Source organism: Acanthochromis polyacanthus, chromosome 6 (genome assembly GCF_021347895.1).
Source record: "Acanthochromis polyacanthus isolate Apoly-LR-REF ecotype Palm Island chromosome 6, KAUST_Apoly_ChrSc, whole genome shotgun sequence".
Classification (NCBI taxonomy): domain Eukaryota; kingdom Metazoa; phylum Chordata; class Actinopteri; family Pomacentridae; genus Acanthochromis; species Acanthochromis polyacanthus.
This window is the reverse complement of record NC_067118.1, coordinates 20,016,878-20,036,014: the sequence shown is the minus strand read 5'-3', so window position 1 is coordinate 20,036,014 and position 19,137 is coordinate 20,016,878. Positions and strand designations below refer to the sequence as shown.

Here is a 19,137-nt window from a genome sequence, read left to right as displayed (position 1 = left end):
ACTGTACATTGCTACTTCCTTCACTCCTTTCTGGCTGTCTCTTTAAGTCCCCAATCCCGAAAAGTCCGTTCTGTCCTGATCGGTCAATGAAAGTGAGATAATATCAGGTTCCATATTGAAACCTCAGATCGTTGAACACCGAAGCATAACCCAAGAAAAGGCAACTTTTGTAAGGAAATAACGGCTGACTGCAAGCAAGCTTCTAATTCTGCATTTACAAGGGTGCTAAGACAGGTTTTATACAAATGCTACATTAAGACAGAAAAGTGACGGAAGAAAAGCCTGGACTTTAAACGAGGAGTTTCAGGGAGGTAAAAAGCAGTTTTTTGTTGGAAAGAATAACTTCCTTTGGCATGGACTTTGGGCTTTACACATTTACAGATCTTTAAAGGCCTCCACGACATAACGTACTGAATAAAGGGGAGAAACAAAGATCCTAATATAGGATCTTTAACAACAAAACCAATCTAGCAATACTGCAAAATATGAAATACTATAGCAGAATGTGTGAGGAACCATACAAGCATGATTCGGGACAGATGAAGAGTGGTTGTGCATTGGACTTTTTCACTTGGAAGAAGCTTTACATGCCAAAATGATCTTGTTTTTAATGTATCGCAATATCTACGACACAACAATTATGCTGTGAACTGACTGAGCTTGTGTGTCCTCTGGCATGACTACCTTTTCAGGATAAAGTATGTGTTCAGAGGTTTAAAAGGCAACGATGTGCAAGTTTTCTTCTAACTACACGGCACTGCTTGATTGTTTTTGAGCATTTTGGTCCGATTCTTTGGATCTATCAAAGGTGAAACCAAAACAACGTATCAGAACACCCCGTAATATCTGTGATGTCCCTTGTAAAAAAAAAAAATTCTGGACATTCATGAAAGCATTTCATTTTAAGGGTGTTAAAAAAGGCAATATGCTTTTGCATACAGGCAAATCACCTCTGTTAGCATAGAACAATGGACTGAGGAGAACTGATACCCTTGTTAATTGCTCTCCTTCTCCTCCTCAGTGCACCATTCAACAGTTTGATGGCCATTAAATTTATCCACTGAGACAGTGAGCACCATCAAAACTCTTTCAAAACCAATTTCCCACATGTGATTACTCGTGTGTCTTCAGAGCAACAGTGGAGTGAGGTTCATTAAGCTTCTGGCATGAGGCAGAAGTAAGGTCAGATGAGAAAAACAACACCAAAAAGCACCATTTAGACTGGGAAATACACGAGTATTACAAGTGTTTGTAGACTGCTCTCACTGCATATCTCTACGGATTCATCAGGTCACATTTATTACACAAAAATACTCAATCTGCCTTGCGATGTCTATGTGACAAGAAGAAAAATCCTGAGGAGAAGCTAGAAATAAAGCAATGAACAATCCTCTGCGACTTAATATTTCCTATTTATGCTCTGCAGACAAACATAAGTTCTGCAACTTACAACATTATTAAAAGCTATTCAGCAGCCCAGCTTCCAGGAAAGATTAAAGTAGGGCAGATAGCGTTGGCTGAATTACATGGAATTATTGAGTAGATGCTAAGGAGAGGTACACGGCACTGTAGGTGTCACAACCCTCCAGTATCCTTTCATCTCCTGAATGGTTAAACATCTCTTGCATCCTCTTTCTCCATGCTTCTCCTCTCTTCATCGACTTGCTCTGTCTTTCCTTTTCTCTGCTAATGCTGTTTCCTCCAACACACATTCTTCTTACTCTACCAGCCTGAGTCGTCTTCCCTTTGGGCCTTTTCTTTAAATTGCCCTTCCACTTTCTTAACCTTCTTTGTCCACTGCCGGCCTTGTTCTTCATATGTGTTGTCTTCCCTATGCCTATCTTCTCACTTCTAAAATTCACCCAAACAGGTTCAATCAATCCCAATTTCACTGAGCTTGCTGACAAATTAGCCTTGATCAACTTGGACAAATGTGCCAGTCAATCTGCCATCTTTCTAGCATAAGAAGACAATTAAAACGAGCCAACCTGACACAGACTTAATTAAAAGTGAAACTCATTCAGCCCTCTGACCTTCCTCTGGAGAAACAACAGTTAAAACACATCAAGCCAAGTTCTGATGATATCCCTTCCCTTTCTACTCTGTTTATTAAACTTAGGCTTCAGGGATATTCTCACACATCTGTCAGAGGCTGCATCAGAGGTAGCGTTACTGTGTTTGATTTATATGCAATTAGTTAACCAACAACTTTAAACTGAGAAACTCAAGGAGCCAGTTGAGAAACTCACACAAAATGTGTATTTGCTAAATGAAGAAGAGACAATCAATTTTTGTGATAAGTGTATGTGGGGCATACCAGAATTGGAAGACATTTGGGGTTCAAAATTTCTGAATAATAAGCCTCATCTTTTACAGTTTACCCACTGCAAATTGATCAATAATAGGTAATAAACTATCAAAGGCTTGACTGGCACCATTTTATTCCATGTTTTATTTGCTGTTTTCTAACCCTACTCTAATCACAGTAACATGGTAATGTTAGCTTTTTCCCAGGATTAGAAGCTAGATATGTAGCTCGCTGTTACTGCTGACCAAGAGGACAAACTTATTGATGGAAAACAGTAAAGAAAAAGGCAGAAAGAATTTGTTTTATCCTGATAATATGCATAATAGGGCTGCATGAGGTAGAGTGAGACATTCAACCAAGGCTGACAATGTTATGAAAATATACAAATAGAAGAGAGGACATAACTTTACTCTGTCCTCTCTTTTGGAAAACTGCTGGATGATGTTAATTCCAGTGTATCAAGTGATTCACTGTTTTCTGCTTCTTCTACCAGCTGAAAAGGTTATGCTAACGGTAACGTGCATATTGAGGGACACATGTTCCATGAATAGTAATTATGTTGATTAAGGAAAAATATTTCACGAGACAATAATGAAAAAAAAAAACAACAAAAAAAAGGGATTTAAATTTATGTTTAACTGTTATTTGAGATTTAATTTGGTCATCAGTGGGGTGGGACAAGAGAAAAATGGCACTTTAAGGGGAAACTCCAGAGTAATTTTGTATTTTTAAAAATATTTTCAAACATTCTTTTCTCCTATTTTTTTTAGATTTGGTCTCAGGACAAGTACATTTACACAACGACGTCATGTTTTAGTATTTTGTACATGGATTATTTGAAATTGGATGGGTGGGACGTAAAATGCCCTCCAATTCTGGAATGATCCATGCAGAGTTAAAATAAAAAAGTAGACTTGGCTGGTTTAGCAAGCTGGCTTCCCCTGGAACAACTAGGCCACTGCCACACTCCTGCTCTCATGTTTTATTGTGGATGCTCCACCTTTCACTTCTCATCTCATCTGTCTCTCTCCATTAAACACGGCAGCGATCAGAGAGGCATCTGGAGATGCATCTTTAAGCTTTAATACACTTTGAATAATTAACACATGTACGTGCGCGCGCACACACACACACACACACACACACACACACACACACACACACACACACACACACACACACACACACACACACACACACACACACACACACACACACACACACACACAGTGGAGTCTATCAGTGGCAGGCAGCTCCCACAGCCAGAGAACACCCAGAGGGAGAGGGGAAGCTCGCTCTGTGCCAGGCCTCGGAGCCTCTGAGCCGGGCAACTCGGAGCTCTGTACCAGCCTGAGTTCCAGCAAGCAGAAACAATGAAAAGACAGCTGTGACTCTGACACCCTTAGCTAAGACAGAAAGAGAGTGTGTCTGGCTCCTGCTAATTGACTTGTTGAGAGAGCGGCTGAACAAGAGGAAAAAGAGCTCAATGTGCTGGAGATCAAAGAAGGGGACTAGTATGAGATGGCTGGCAAGATGTATGGCTTTCCTCAAGCAGAACTATGAGAGTACATGTGTAGAAAGGCTGGCTGATGGCTATATGCATACACCTTCTCTACACCTGCATGCATGCCTGAGCTTGCGTTTCCTGCAGCATAGCGGTGACAGCGGAAACATACGACCATCTGACCGACTCACTCATCATGGTGATGCATCCTCTAATTAGCAGCACGAACACCAATGCTGATCCTCATATCTATATTCACCGTCTGTACATCTGGAGCCTAAAACAACCAGCTAATGATTATCAATGAGGCCAGGCTACAAAGCTAGCAGTTCTCTCCCCTGTGCAACAGCAATGCGTGATGGACCTACTGTATTTCATTAAATGTAAGGAGGTCAGGCTTTCAGGAAGAGGAGGAGCAAATGGGAAGAAAAAAAGAGGAAAGGGAGAGGAGATAAAGGATGAAAGAAAGAAAGAAAGAAAGAAAGAAAGAAAGAAAGAAAGAAAGAAAGAAAGAAAGAAAGAAAGAAAGAAAGAAAATCATCAGAGCTGGTAAGTTGCACTTTCACATGAAAAGGTCAGTGTCTCTATGGTTAGCTAAACTGTTTCGAAGCGACTGATGCAGAACAAGCTCTTTCTCATAATGAGCTCTTCTTTTGACAGATTCAGATGACTTCACTCAGGCAGGGGCTTAATGAACACATCAGGCCTACTTCCACAAGAAGTTACACTGTCCTCAAGCATGAATGAATAAACAGCAAAAAATAAACAAAAAATTACAACTTGTCTAAAATCAACATCTCAATAGGATTTTGAGGCCACAAAAAGAACAACTGGACACAGCCTAACAGATATAACCACCATGTTTTAAATACAGGCATAGGGTGGTAATGGTGGAGGTGTATATGTATATTAGGGCTGAGACTTCAACTCGTTAATTTCTTAGTTCTCTAGTTTCTGGCACAACAGTAACACTGACACACACTCTAGCCCAGTAGGTGGCAGTAATGCACCTAAAGTCTGTTTGCAAGTCGCGAAGAGGACGCACAGGATGCACTGAGTGATGTCAGCGCACAAGAAAGTTTGGTGAATAATAGTGGAAGACAAGATCGCATTGAGCTTGTTGGGCAGAAAGCTTTCTCTTAAAAATCTTCAAAAAAATCAGCTTGGATAAAAGTGTGGTTATATGCTAGTTGTGCAACAAAGAGTTTTATTATCACCGCAGCACTTCAAGCCGACGGTATCACTGGTGTTAGCACCAGAGCTAACGTTAACCACAACATTCCTGGTACCGGCAAACGGTGTAGAACAACCCATAATAGACCACTTTTTGAGACACTGAAAGTGCTTGAGTTTACAAAAAGTCTTAAAGTGTTGAACATAATCACTATAATTGCACTTTAAGTTTGCAGTAATCTGTGAATGTAGCAGACAGATGAAAAAAGCACCGATAAATATACATCAAACTTTTTTTTCCCAACCAGGTACCTGTGAGATGCTTGAGCCTGGTCTCACACCCAGCTCATCACATACTGCTGCTTTGTCAGTATCTCTGCGTGTCATATTTGAAGACTCTGAGTGCCCTTTGGTGTCACTTTTCAATCTGAAAATGCACCAAGACCATTCTCTAACACTGACACAGCACTGTGTAGAATGGTCTGGCTACACCTCATCATCATTCTGCCATAGGAGGAATAAAAAGCTCCGATATGTTTGGATTTCTTTAAAACTCTCATAATTGTCTTGGACAGAGCTAAGAACAAAATGAAGCAATGACATCCACTAAGGATAATAAGAGTGGACTGTTTTAGTAGTTGCAGGGACCAAGCACTGTCATTCAAATGGATAATTTGCAGAAAAAAAAATAGATCAGGGCTGCTTTATTGCATGATCCAACCTTCTCCAAAACTTTTCAGTGTGTCGGCTGCGCATGGGACACATGCCTCACTCTCCTGGTAGAAGTCTCAGAAATACTTGTAAACATCTATCAGCATTGAATACTGACAAGGGTGCTACCAATGCCAAAGAACAGCCCATGTGTATCTGTTAGATGACACCGGTTTTGACACGACAGCAGTACTTGACACCCTGGGAATGAGAATGGATTGGATGATTGTGATCCTGGAAGACCAGTGCAAAGATCCATGGCTTATCAGACAGCAGCACCCTGCAAAGCGGTTAATAATCCAAAGAGGAAGGCTTTACAACTCTAGGAGATGATCTTGGCCACAATCATTTTATCCTTTTGATCCCCACATGATAGAACAGCATGTACATCCTGGTAGTCCAGGCTTTACATTGCTATTACACCTCTCCTTGTATACTTGTGGACTGATCTGCATTCATAACTACTTTTGAAATTGAGTTTTATACCATTTTCAATTAGTTTTTTCCCAGGTTGTTGCCATATTGGTGTTTGTGTCACACACGTTTCTGACATATCCCGTATTATTCAACAACATGAAGACAATATAGTGGTGTCATCAATAACCAGCACCTCAGGTCATGACTAAGGATGAAACTGTTGTAGCGTGGAGCATTTAACACACACACACACAAAAGGAAAATAAGTCACTCCCTGTCAAAGCTCCCATCAGGGGATGTTATTTGGCAGCTATTTTCTGTCTCTGCTGTCAATCACAGAGCGCATTAATTCATTTGTGGGACATGAAATATCCTGAGTGAAAAGCAACCACATGCAAAATGAATGAATGACTTAATTAACAAGCAGGCGAATTGCAATCAATAAATGAGTAAGCAGGCAAGCTTGTAGACAAGGAAATAAATGCAAACAAACCTGTTTTTCTATTACTTATTCGTTGGTTTTTATTACTGTCTTATTTTTCCTATTTCCTTGAATCTAAATGAAGTCATTTGAAGCAACCCCCGGGCCCAGCATCGGCCCAGTCGGCTCTACCAGCCCAATGCTGGGATTCATTGGAGCAGAGCAAATTTGTTTGTCTCTGTGTTTGTTTCTACTGGTGTTTGTCTCTCTCATTGTTTGTGTATGTTATGCATTTCTGTTGATGGCCTTCTCAAGTGTTTCTCCGACTCTAGCAATTTTCTGCCTGGTCGCCCCTAATGTGCCTCTCTGTTTATCTGCTGTCACAACACAGCTGATTTATATATATTTACAAATCCAGGAAGTGACAGGAGAGAATTACACTTACTTTAAAGGGGCTAAAAAATTATACATTAGCAGTTATCTGTTTACACACGCGGATGGAAAGGTGTGTTTTTGTGATTTACCTCTACTGCAGACTCACATATGCTAGGAATCTGATCAGATATGAAGTGAAGTCAGCCTCAAGAAATATGACAAATGCCTTTGGGAAGATAACCAGTGTAGTGTGAATTCAATCACTTTGGCAACTGACTGCTAATGACACAGGGGGAAACTTTTTCAGGCAGCGGTGATGGGCAATATTGCTTTCAGCAGGGGCTCCGAACTGGCAAATTGGAACAAAATCAAGGCTAGAAGAGATAAATGTGTGACGACAAAACTGCTGCTGTTGGCCCAAGTCGAGCATATGCGCCACTTCAAAATCCTACCTATTCAATGACAGAGAGAGAACATAAGGAAACATCAAAGCACATGCATCCATCACAAAAGCCCCAAGCTGTCTCTTCACTGTCTGCCGCGGTAATAACAGCAATCCGTGTAAGGATGGCGGTGATGGCGCGAGTTTGTGTTTGTGTGTCTATCAGAATTCAACAAACCTCTCCTGACATTCAAAGTGTCTTTGTAACCATGGAAACGGCTGCACCACAAAGACAGAGTACATCAGAAGGAGAGGGGGGGGAAAGGGAGGCAAAAAGAAGGGAATAAAAAAAAAGGACAGATGAATTGGTGTGGCTCTCCAAACAAGACGGGGTTGGATGTCAGCCTGGTGTGTTTACAGGAGGGCGTAACATGTGATGACAGGGTGTGTGGAGTCAAGTGTTATCCCCCTTTTCTCCCTCTCCACCCACACCCACACAGACACACACCCACACACACACACACACAAAATGCTGAAAATTGTAGCCTCATTCATACAATAATTCAAATACAGACACTCCATCTTTTAAGGTAAAGACAGCGGTCATGCACACATGAAAAAACATATACACAAACACATCCATGCGTATACAGTATAAACACACACACAAACACACACAAACATGTCTACGCACACACCCAAACATACACATGCTTCATGCCCACCCACACTGCATACACCAAGTTTCTTCTCTGATTGTATCCTTTCAACAGCTCTGTTTTTCTGGAGCACAAAGAATGAACAAATGAAAGAAAGCTGAGAGAGGAGACTGAATGGCCGAGTGTGTTTGCATCCTTGGAACCCAATAACTTATTCTACGGAAAGAAAGCAGCAAAGACGGACGACGAAAGGGGAGCGAAGGTGACAAAGAAGGAATGAGAGGAGATAATATCTGTGTGCAAACACGAAGCTCTAAACTGAAATAGAGGAAAAGCTAAAAGGCAATGTGGTTGGGTGGTTAAGTGCAACTTTCCGAAGACACTTGAGCAATTTTTTTTTTTTTTTTTGGTGTGTGTGTTTGTCAGTGTGAAATCCTGCGTTTGTGCGAGAGCGAGTGAGAACTGGAGAATTCAACGCAGACAGAGGCACGGTGAAAGCGAGTCAGCTCGTGGATGGATGAGGGTTTTCATGCAAATATAACATTTGGGACGGTAGTGCGCGCCTCCATTTGCATACTCATTCACCCTGACTTGTTTATAAGTGAATAAATCCAGCGCTGCTTAGAGTAAAACAGCTGCTTCTGGGCCACTCACAGCAGCACTCATTCATATACTCACATACACACTCTCAGATGGTGTACAGGTCCCAGCTGCACCCTTGGCATTATGAAGCTACGATACATACTCATGTGTGCGTGTTCATACTCATAAATGTATTCATGTGTTGCTTTGTATGTGCTTCTGAAGCTTTCTTTGTGACATGTTTGACTACATGTGCTCATCAGTGTCTGCGTGCTTTTGTATGTGTTGTTTGTGATTGTGTGTGTGCGCGTGCGTGTGTGTGCATGCTCAAACCCTTACCTCTGAGGTGTTGACTCGTCCCTCCTGGAAGGAGCAGTCACTGGCATCCTGCGTGCACATGTGGCGATATTTGCACCAGTGGCAGGGGAATTTTCCGTTAACACAGGACAGGCATCTGGAGGGAGTGATGAAAAGAGACAAAGAGAAGAAGAGGTTACATTATAAAGCTAAAACTGAGGCAATAATAGTTGCTTTTAACCCGTAGATGTATAAGTGGGTCAAAAATGATGCGGTGAGGTCGTTTTCTTGCAATATCTCTGTCATGAAAAGTTGGTATCATTTCATATTCAAGGTATTCCTTAAAAAACAGGTTTTTGATATCATTCATTTAAATTTTTAAGTTACCTTTTATATTTTTAGAGAGCTTGTAATAGTCATATTACTACCCCAACCTCTTTATCATTGATAATATCATACAAGAGGTGATGCAGCGCCCTAACTTGAGGGGATGGAGAGTAGCAACAGCTGAAGGAAAAGAGGGAAAAAAAACGTCAACAAAATGGATGCTGACAATTTTCTATTTCTGTTCTGTGTAATCTTCTTTTTCAATCATCAAAATGTTCAAAATCGGCTATAAAGTGAAAAATAAACACATTTCAAACATGAATTCAATCTTAGGTGGACAAAAATGGCATAAAAACACACAGATTTTTATACGGGCCACTTTTGACCTACTTATGGAAGAGTGTAAGGTCCAATCACTCATGCCTCTAAGAATTAAGTGCAAGAATGTTCACTAGGGTCCTGCTGCTTCAGCTTCCCTTACGATTCGTTTGATCAAATCTGACTTGCTAATTCCTTTTATACCCACAGTGGTTATCAGCACTCCATTACTGTATTTTGTCCTTTGATTTTTTTTAAATTTTTTTTAAAGAAAGAAAAGAAACTTGAAAAAAATCTTTAAAATACTAAATGTTCAGAACAACAAAAACTTTACTGTTTTTATTTGAAAATGGTGAAGTTAATTCTATTTGAGAACAACTCAGAGGTTGAGGCCCTCTGTGCAGAGCAGTGAGATATGACATCACTCTCTTGTCAAGTTGGTGAATATGCTAAATGGTACTTCCTATGCTAATTTGACATTGATTAGGCTAAAAGTCACAGGCATGTGACAGACAATTTTCCTTCAATTCTGAGTCTGACACGATATCTAATGAACTTGACACAGACTAGAACGTAGCTGAGCTGCGGAGTGAAGATGAGGTGGAGTGGAAAACTGGTCAGTGTCAGCTAATACACCTTACATCTGCATTATCGTTACAGTGGGCAACTGTATAATACTATCCATCCATCCATTATCTATACACAGCTCACAGGGGAGCTGGAGTATATCCCAGATGACTTGGGGTAAAAGCAACGGACAACTTGGACAGGTCATCAGTCTATCGCAGGGCTACACATTCAGACAAACAATCACACTCACATTCACACCTACGGACAATTTAGAGTTACCAATTAACCTCAGCATGTTTTAGGACTGTAGTAGGAAGCCAGAGTACCCGGAGAAAACCCATCAACGCACAGGGAGAACATGCAAACTCCATGCAGAAAGATCCCGGGAAGGTGGGGACGCAAACCGGGGATCTTCAAGCTGCAAGGTAAAACTGCTGACCACCAAGCCCACTGTGCAGACCCTTTATCATGCCAACCAGAGCAAACTATTATTTTCTACTACAGGCAGTAATGCACAGAGATGATCATAGTTGGCCAGACATAATGCTAACCCCATACTTGAGCTGCAACAGTTCATCAGTTAGTAGTCAACTATTATATGAAAGGTCAAATATTTATGGAATTATCAACATTTTAAGAAGAAAAAAGAGAAAATTCTTTGATTCCAGCTTTGTAAATTTCTTGGAAACACAATTACACATTCGAGAACATCATCCTGGACTGTGAGAAAATTTTTTCATCATTTTCTGAGATTTTTTAAGCCAAATGACTGAAACTGAAAAACAACAACACATGAATCAACAATGGAAACCATTATTAGTTGCAGCCCAACGTTTATGATGTTCCACTTCAATGAGAGAGACAGACTGATGACAGACAGAATGACAGAGATGACCATGGTTTTACTGTTTCCTGAAAAGTGTAGAAATAAAAATAATCACTATTGTATTGTATGTAGTCTTATTGAAATAATAGACTGTAGGGCACAAAATAGATCTTTAAGCTCTCTCTACAGAACTTCTAGCAATAGTTGTGGTGTTTTAATGGGGATTGCAGGACTTTATTTTGCTGTGAAAAATTAACCCACCGTGGAAAAAAAATGCAACAGCAGCAAAACACACCAGGAAACTGCTTGGGGTTGCGAAGGTAAATAGAAGAAACACTCTTCTCCTATTCTGTCTTAGCACAAATATAGATGCTCTTATAATCCAAGAAGTCAGTGTATATCTTACAAAAATGACTAAATCTACTCCCCTGATGCCACATAAAGCTGCACCACACAACATGTATTGGACACACATTAGCCTTCATTGTTGGACATATGCACAACAGGCTCAGGAGGAACAGCTGCCAAGTGAAATACAGGAAGAGTGGAAACAGATCAAAAGAACACCTTCAAAATGGGACACGTATCAGACACTGACAGATCGACTGATGGCATGCACCAACACAGTCGCACAACATCAAATGTTTATGCTCAAATCACCAGCAATCACGTTGGAATGACAAGTGTAACGGCGGCCTCGTGCATTAAGACTTTATTCCAGCTGTCAGCGAGGCCAAGGCGGATGTTGAAAACAGGCGAGAGAGAGCAGGAAAGAATCCTTGGCGATCCACTCCTCCCTTCTTATTCTCCATGCTTGGAGGCTTACAGTGAACTAAGCTGGCAGACCAAGATAAGCCTGTTTTTATATAACATTTGTTTTTTTTTTATTCCTTCAGAGTTGAGGAAGCAAAATGAATATATACACATTCGAACACGGATTACCAGAAAAAAACAAACAAAAAAATAAAAAACAAGGCCATCTTGGCCACCAGACGGAAGCACCAGAAGGGAATAATGTAAACAAATATAATAATAATAATAATAACAATAATAATAGATAAAGAGTACATTTTATGTGTACGCTACCGTTCAAAAGTTTGGGCTCACTCAGACAATTTCATGTTTTCCATGAAAACTCACTTTTATTCACGTGCTAACTTAATTGCACAAGAGTTTTCCAATCATCAAATAGCCTTTCAACACCATTAGCTAACACAATGTAGCATTAGAACACAGGAGTGATGGTTGATGGAAATGTTCCTCTGTACCTCTATGTAGATATTCCATTAAAAAATCATCTGTTTCCAGCTACAGTAGTCATTTACCACATTAATAATGTCTGGACTGTATTTCTCATTCATTTAATATTGTCACTGGAAAAAAAAAAGTTTTTCTTTCAAAAATAAGGACGTTTCTAAGTGACTGCAAACTTTTGAATGTTATATAAGTTTTGAATGTTATATATATATATATATATATATATATATATAGCACATCAAGGTGAGAAGCTAAAAAAAAATAAAATAAAAACGATAAAAGAAAACTTAATTTTGCCTGATCATGCTTTTCTCAGAGTTGTGGTAAATTATACTCAGCTTTCTGTCTATCATCTGAAACCTACAGGAGGAAAGAGAAAGTCTCCACTTATAATCTGTATTGTCATATACAGTACTTGTCAGAGTGTTGGCTGGAAAATCACTTAAATTTAAGCTGCAAACTGAGTTTCAAAATGTCAAAAACAAGCTCAGTGGGAAAAAAGAACAGGAAAAAACACTAACAGAGACTGATATAAGCATGTGTTCAATAATTTAAAAAAAACAAAAAACAAAAGTGATATTCTCCTGTAATTAAAAAAAAAAAGTCTTGGCCTTGTAGTCTTTATACCACTTGCATATATTATACCACTTGTGAACGAAATGTCACTTAACTGGTTTCAGAAAAGCAAGCATAATTATATGTTAGGTCAGTCCTCTGTCCAAGATGCCATCACTGTACTCAATCAGGCTTCAGCCACAGCTGCTGTTCTCCAACTTATAGCCACTCAAGGAGGTCACTGAGTTTATTTATCTATCATCCACTTGTCACTGCCTACCTTGACTAAAATATGAAGGGCCCTCCATGTTGAATACAGTTTTTAAACCCGTTTTAGCTTTCTGTTTTGGGTTTGTGGCACATTTAATGTATAATTGAGTTGTATGCTTGCATTAACACCACCAGCAGCTGCAGCAGACAAGTGGTTGGTTTTGCAACGGAACTTCAAAATGAACCAGATGCTAACCCTAATTAACAGCAGACAAAGTCAGCTAAAGAGCCTGATGGTTTTCTACAGGAACTGGTGGAGCCTCAGTGTAGCTAATAGAAGAGTGAATATGGACTGAAATTCATCAGGTGGCCAAAAAAACACAACTACAGATAAATGCAAATGTTGCTTCGTTTTCCTGAGTGTTTAAGAGTTTTGAGGCAATGTGAGAGCTTAGTCTTTTATGACACTGCAGAAGCCATAGTCTGTGAAATGTGAAAGCGGTGCATTGTGCACTGCAGTAAAACATAGCTGTGCTGAACACATTACAATCCAGTGTCGTGACGCACATTTCACATGACCTTAAACAAATGTACGCTACAGAACTGAGATTTAATCTATAGCAGCACATCAAAACTCTCCTTTTGTCATCAGGCCCTGTCAGGTAGATCTTTCCTTGGAAAAGTAAAGAACTAGAGAAAGAAAGCAGGAAAAAGTCTTACAAAGAACTCTTATCTAGAAAAATTGTAACTTGCCCGGTAAAGTCAAAGGACAAGCTAAATCACAATATCACCTTCACTGTTTGACTGACAAGTGATCTCTGACAAGTCCAGAGCCAAAACACCACAGTAATGAGGCACCAAGAGGCTTTAAAATCGGGTCCTCCAAACTGAAGGACAGTTGCTCAGCTCACAATGCCACCCTGCTGCTGGGAAGACCGACTTTAAATTGGATTTCAGTCTAATCCTTGCACTGTCTTTGTCCCTCTGTCCTTGGTTTATTCAGATTTTCGAGGGTTAACTCCTAAATCGCCTGTACTGGAGTGACAGAGAGATGGCGGAGGCTTCCTATAGCCAGTGATAAGCTAGTGAGCCTGGACTGAACTGCAGCGTGAGGTTTATAATCAATGCCGGTGGATTTCCATGGGGAGAAGGGTGGGCTGAGGTTATGCTAACAGTCTGATGTTTGTTAGTAGAGCTGGTGAGCCAGTTCCTCCTCACTATTAACCCCAGGGTTTATTGATTTCTTGTTGCAGGGATGTGTGCATGCCCATCCACAGCCTTGTGTATGCATGCTCATGACTGCGATAACACACACACTCACAGGCTGAGGCAAACTTACGCGCACAACCTGACACCTATGCTAACATGAAGCGTTCCTCTGGGTCACCTGGGCAGTGGAGACTTGTCCGACAGTAGAGCTGTCAATGCCTGGACAACTGACTTGGGTAAGTGGCTGCACTGCTGCAATATAGTCAATAAAATCCCCTGCTATTTAACAAGGCCTTGCAACAGAGCCGGGTCAAATGCCTTTTCATCTTCTCCGAGCTTTTGTTCTAGCGTGGCTCGATCGATGGAACAAAGCTGTTGATATGCGAGCTACGACCCCACACAAACGTATATGAAAGAATTGAATGATCATATGTTCATTCAATTGTGGTCGATGTAGATAAAGTCACCGATAAAGCTGCAATTCTTTCTTAATTAGGAGGCCGGTCTTTTATCTGCTGCTCACCAAAATGTGTCGGCATATGCCAAGACAAATGAAACAGGCCACTAACCCATTTTGAGGTACAAAGCTTAAAGCTTTAATGGCCTAATCACTAATTGAACCAGCCACGGGCACGATGTGATTCTGATTAAAACCCCAGATTGGTCTGACATCGTATCTCCCAGATATCTGCTAGTCTGTCATGTGCATAGTGCTTAGAACACAGATAAGACTGGCTGCGCTATGTGATCTATAAATAGGCCTCTTTGTGTTTTATCCAATAAAGCTCCAAAGTGAGCAGCAATAAAACCATGCATACATCATTAAGCTATACGGCACAGGAGCCAGATGAGATGTTTAGATTCTCAACAGGGGACTGAGACTCATTATAAGATATTATTGCATCTTGTCTCAGTCATGTCCAAAAGCAGTAAGTCTGTGAGTCTCAACCCTCAGTTTAATTAAACCAGGTCATATTCAATAAAAACTGGACCAACAACTATTGCCACAAAAAAAAAAAAGAAGAATCAACTAGTAATCACACAAAGTGTTTCCCAATAGATGAGTCCAAGAGTTGCCTGTAGATCAAGAAGGGGGTGATGGTGGACGGTCTGCTTGGAAATAAGAACCCTTCCCGGGGGCTGCAGAGAGGGCCGGTCCCCTCCCTCGAGTGGTTCTTTTCTCTGCATAGATTTCAGCCCTTTCATATTGTAATGGTCACGGTGGCCCGAGGCTGGGGCACTAACCTTTTAGCTGTGTGGGACGCATTATTCCTGACACAATGGGCACAATCTCTGTCTCGTTGGCTAACGCTCTGCTTTATATCTCTCTTCCCCTCTTCATACCTCCTTCTCAGTTGTCTTTTCCCTCTCCAACTCTCAGGGAATGTGACTTGCACTCCCCCCTCCAGCCCTCTCTCTCCCGTTTGTTTCTCTTCCTCTCTTTAAAGATGTATTATTCCTCCTCCCGCATGCTCAATTAAACTATTCCAAACCTCTTTTTTAATGCAAATTTCTAATATTGTAACAGCGTATGTAAATAGCTCGCAGCGTAATCAGCTGTGCCAAGTCTGTGCCTTCTGTCTCGGCGTGCTCTTTCTGACTGTGCATGCACCTGTTTGTGTGTTTGCGTGAGTATGTGTGCGGCTGGTGCGGCCGCATCCACCTTCGAGCGTGCGGCGCGACGGCTGCGTGAGGCTGCACACAACGGCTGCCTGGGCGCTCGCCTGCAGGCTGCTCTGCTCGTGCATCTGTGCCGATACTGTACGTCTGCCGTTGCAAGCCTGCGCTACGCTTTCGCCCGCTCACCACACCCACGAGGGCAACTCCATTATCAGGCGCTGAACGTCGTGGCTCCTGCGCCCGGCTTCCCACTGTCGGGGTCAAAGATTTCGAGGTGAAAGGTGACCGGTGGTGGAGGAGGAGGAGTGGTGTGTAATATGTGGGTTTATGTTACAGCTGGCGTGGTAATAGCTGCACTGTAGTTTTACAGTCCTGCAGAGCCCTGAGGGGGCAAGTAAAGCCAACATCAAAGGCTTAAACAGCAGCACGCCTGTTTATGCAGCAAAGAGAGGAGGACTAGGTGGGCTAGCTAATCAGGGGTACGCAGCGGAAATATACACCCACACACAAATGAGCAAACATGTCCTGGATGCACAAAAGTATGCATGGCGACACTACAGAGCTCTTTTTGCCGGAAGAACAGAGAGCTCGCACGTTCACATTCACAAAAATGAATCAAAGCCATTGAATCAGGCCTGCAGGCCCCGAGAAGTGGCCCAGGTGAGCTCTCTCTCCAAGCCCACTCCATTATGACCATCTCCACACACGCACCCTGGCTAGAGCTAATTAACGGCCTATTACTATGCAGATATATGCAGGGCCAAGAGCGGAGCGCGAGCAATAAATGGGCTTGATGAACGAGAGAGCAGCAAGGAAAGAGAGGCGGGGGAGAGGGCTAAGAGGGGTTGGGGCCAGGGGACAGAGAGACGGGTAAAGTGAGGAATGGGAGAGCAGAAAGTAATAGGAAGACAAGAGAAAGGTGGGAAGACAGGAAACGAAAAGAGCGCCATGGGGCTGGACGGAGTGAGGGAAGGATGATGGCAGGACAAGTGCACTTTATAATTATTACTGGCTGCTTGTAATGGTAGTGGCCCAGGAATTAAAGGCTGCTGTCATAACTGCTAGTTTGGAGTTTGCATTTTGAACAAAGCAGCTAGAATCTAAATTGAGCTCCTTAGCCAGATTTTTAAAAATCTCTTATTGGTCCTCGTTTATATAGTATAAAATATACGATGTCCAATCCATGGCTAGACACGAACAGAGCGCAAAAAAAAAGTCAATTCTGTGCACATATTTACTGGTGATAAGTGTTTTCAAGATGCCCTGATTCTTTTTTAATGATATTTGAATGGTGTAAACATTAGAAGAAGCAATGCAGCCATCAATCTATGTTTGGCAGGGGAAACACAAATCCACTTTAAGTGTACCGCAGATGCATCGTCGTTTCAGGCGAATCGACACAAAGTGCAGATACCTAAGTGGGAGTGTGTGCCAGGTGGAAGAGACTAGAGTAAGAGAGTGAGTGTGTGAAACTCTGGCCAGTGAATCCCAATCAGCGACTTCAGGGGAGCAGCCAAGAGTCATTTAGCGAATGACATTTTATTTATTTTCATTTAACCTTTATTTAACAAGGCAGGACAATTAGGAACACATTCTTCATTCATTATCAGCTGATCACATGGCTGCTCTGACACTCTCTAATCTGCCTCTCCTGTCTTTGTGTAAATTTAAAGAAGAGGCACTCCACCGATATGAAGAGGGAGACTAAAAATAAGACTTAATTTCTCAAAATGACAGGCTTTTTTGTTTGTTTTTGCTGTCTTTGGGGGGGCAATGTTATAAGTAAAACTCATTTTCAAAGTTTCCAAACGACTATACGATACTATATGATATCAAGAAAAATCTCACTGTGTGTGTGTGTATGTCTATTCTTTGCATGTCTCAAAAATTGAACATCTGATGTACTTGAAACTTGGTTGGGGCATCACTGGGGATCCAAGTAAATGCAGAGTTAAGTATTAAGCAGATCGGATGAACAGTTGCTGTTGTTGTGGCCTTGTCCGGTCCTCAGCCTGGCCTTTGGCTGCATGTGGACAGAACACCACTTGCAAAGTAACATCATCAAAGGTAAATTTATGATGTGATGGACAATATTCTAGATCGAATCTGTAAGTGTGTGTGTGTGTGTGTGTCCGTAAGAGGACTGTATTACGAAGCAAGACTAATTTTTTAGCAAAGTATGTTGAGCTTGAAGTCACAGTTTTCAGTGTCTTGAAGGCAGCTTTCTTTTAACCTTCTGTATCACCACGGTAACTGATGTTTGCACAGCTAACCTACTCTGTTCGGAGTTTGGGATTTAAATCAGATTTGAAAAAACAAATCCTGAGTATGTTGAACTTGTTTCGTAGTACATATCTCAGCTCTTCAGCTGGCCTGGCTTTAGCTTTTAGCAGCGTCAAAAGTTGCCCCTGTTGCTACCCAATATTCTGAAAGTATATGATGTCACAATCTGATAACAGGTGCTGCACTTGTGCTTAAAAACTGATATTCTGACAACCATCTGCTGCCCATCAGAGTATGAACTTTACTTCATACTTTTAAACATCACATAATAAAAAGCAATGTTTCTTGCAAACAAACAAAGAAACAAACTGAACATCTTTGATCATGGATTGATGTCTTGTGACCAGCATGTAGAGAGTTGACATTACACAGTCGATAGTGAAGACAGAGATTCAGTTTGGCGCTTGGCTAATTCACAGAAGCAACACTGATTAGCAAGGACTAAGAGTTGTCCTTATAACTTAAACTGACAACTAAAACAGCTTTTATACTTTTATATCATAGTGCAGCTACTATAATTAAAAATCTCAGCTCTTGCAATTTGAAATACAGTGTTGTTAAACAATTAACTGTTCTACCCCATCAACCATTATTTCATCAACTGAAGTAATTCTGTAGATGTTAAGCACCATTCATAACAACTTGAATGAATTGCTCTTTTACAAATTAAAACAGCGTTTCCTATATGAATGCCGGGTACTATTCTCTCTTTCTTTTCTTCTTTCTTAAGAATAGATGTAGCCATGCACAGAAACAAAAACATCTTTAAAAAATGCCTTTGAACCAGTGTGGAAAAGCCAATCAGGATTCCTATACTTAAATTACGGATAATTTATTTCCAAGGAACATGACTGACGCGCTTTACCCTCCCAAGCTTGGCTGCTCTTCGACGTCTCGCATGGTTAGGAATCGATTTATTATTTCACTCACCAGTAGTCTCTTCATTGCTTGAGATTTAATTAACTAATTGATTTGTAAAAAGCTTGAAAACATTGAATAGTGAATTAGCAGAGGTCGCACGCTGTTCTCTCCATTCCCCATGAAATGAGTTATTTGCTGGCCAACATTTTAACACTATTGCTTTTGGTTAAGAAGTACCGTCAGCCTTTTATTGATTATCGCATTCCACCGAT

At 41.1% G+C, this 19,137-nt stretch overlaps 1 protein-coding gene across 3 annotated transcripts in view; it reads right to left on the bottom strand.

Annotated features, from left to right (window-relative positions):
• Positions 1-19,137, bottom strand: part of LOC110962824 (plexin-A1-like) — a 348,857-nt gene that overhangs the window by 132,951 nt on the left and 196,769 nt on the right. For all 3 annotated transcript variants that reach the window (XM_051949646.1, XM_051949645.1, XM_051949647.1), the window contains one exon: positions 8,872-8,986. In XM_051949646.1, coding sequence (XP_051805606.1) covers positions 8,872-8,986 — 115 coding nt within the window. The remainder of the gene's footprint in view (positions 1-8,871; positions 8,987-19,137) is intronic.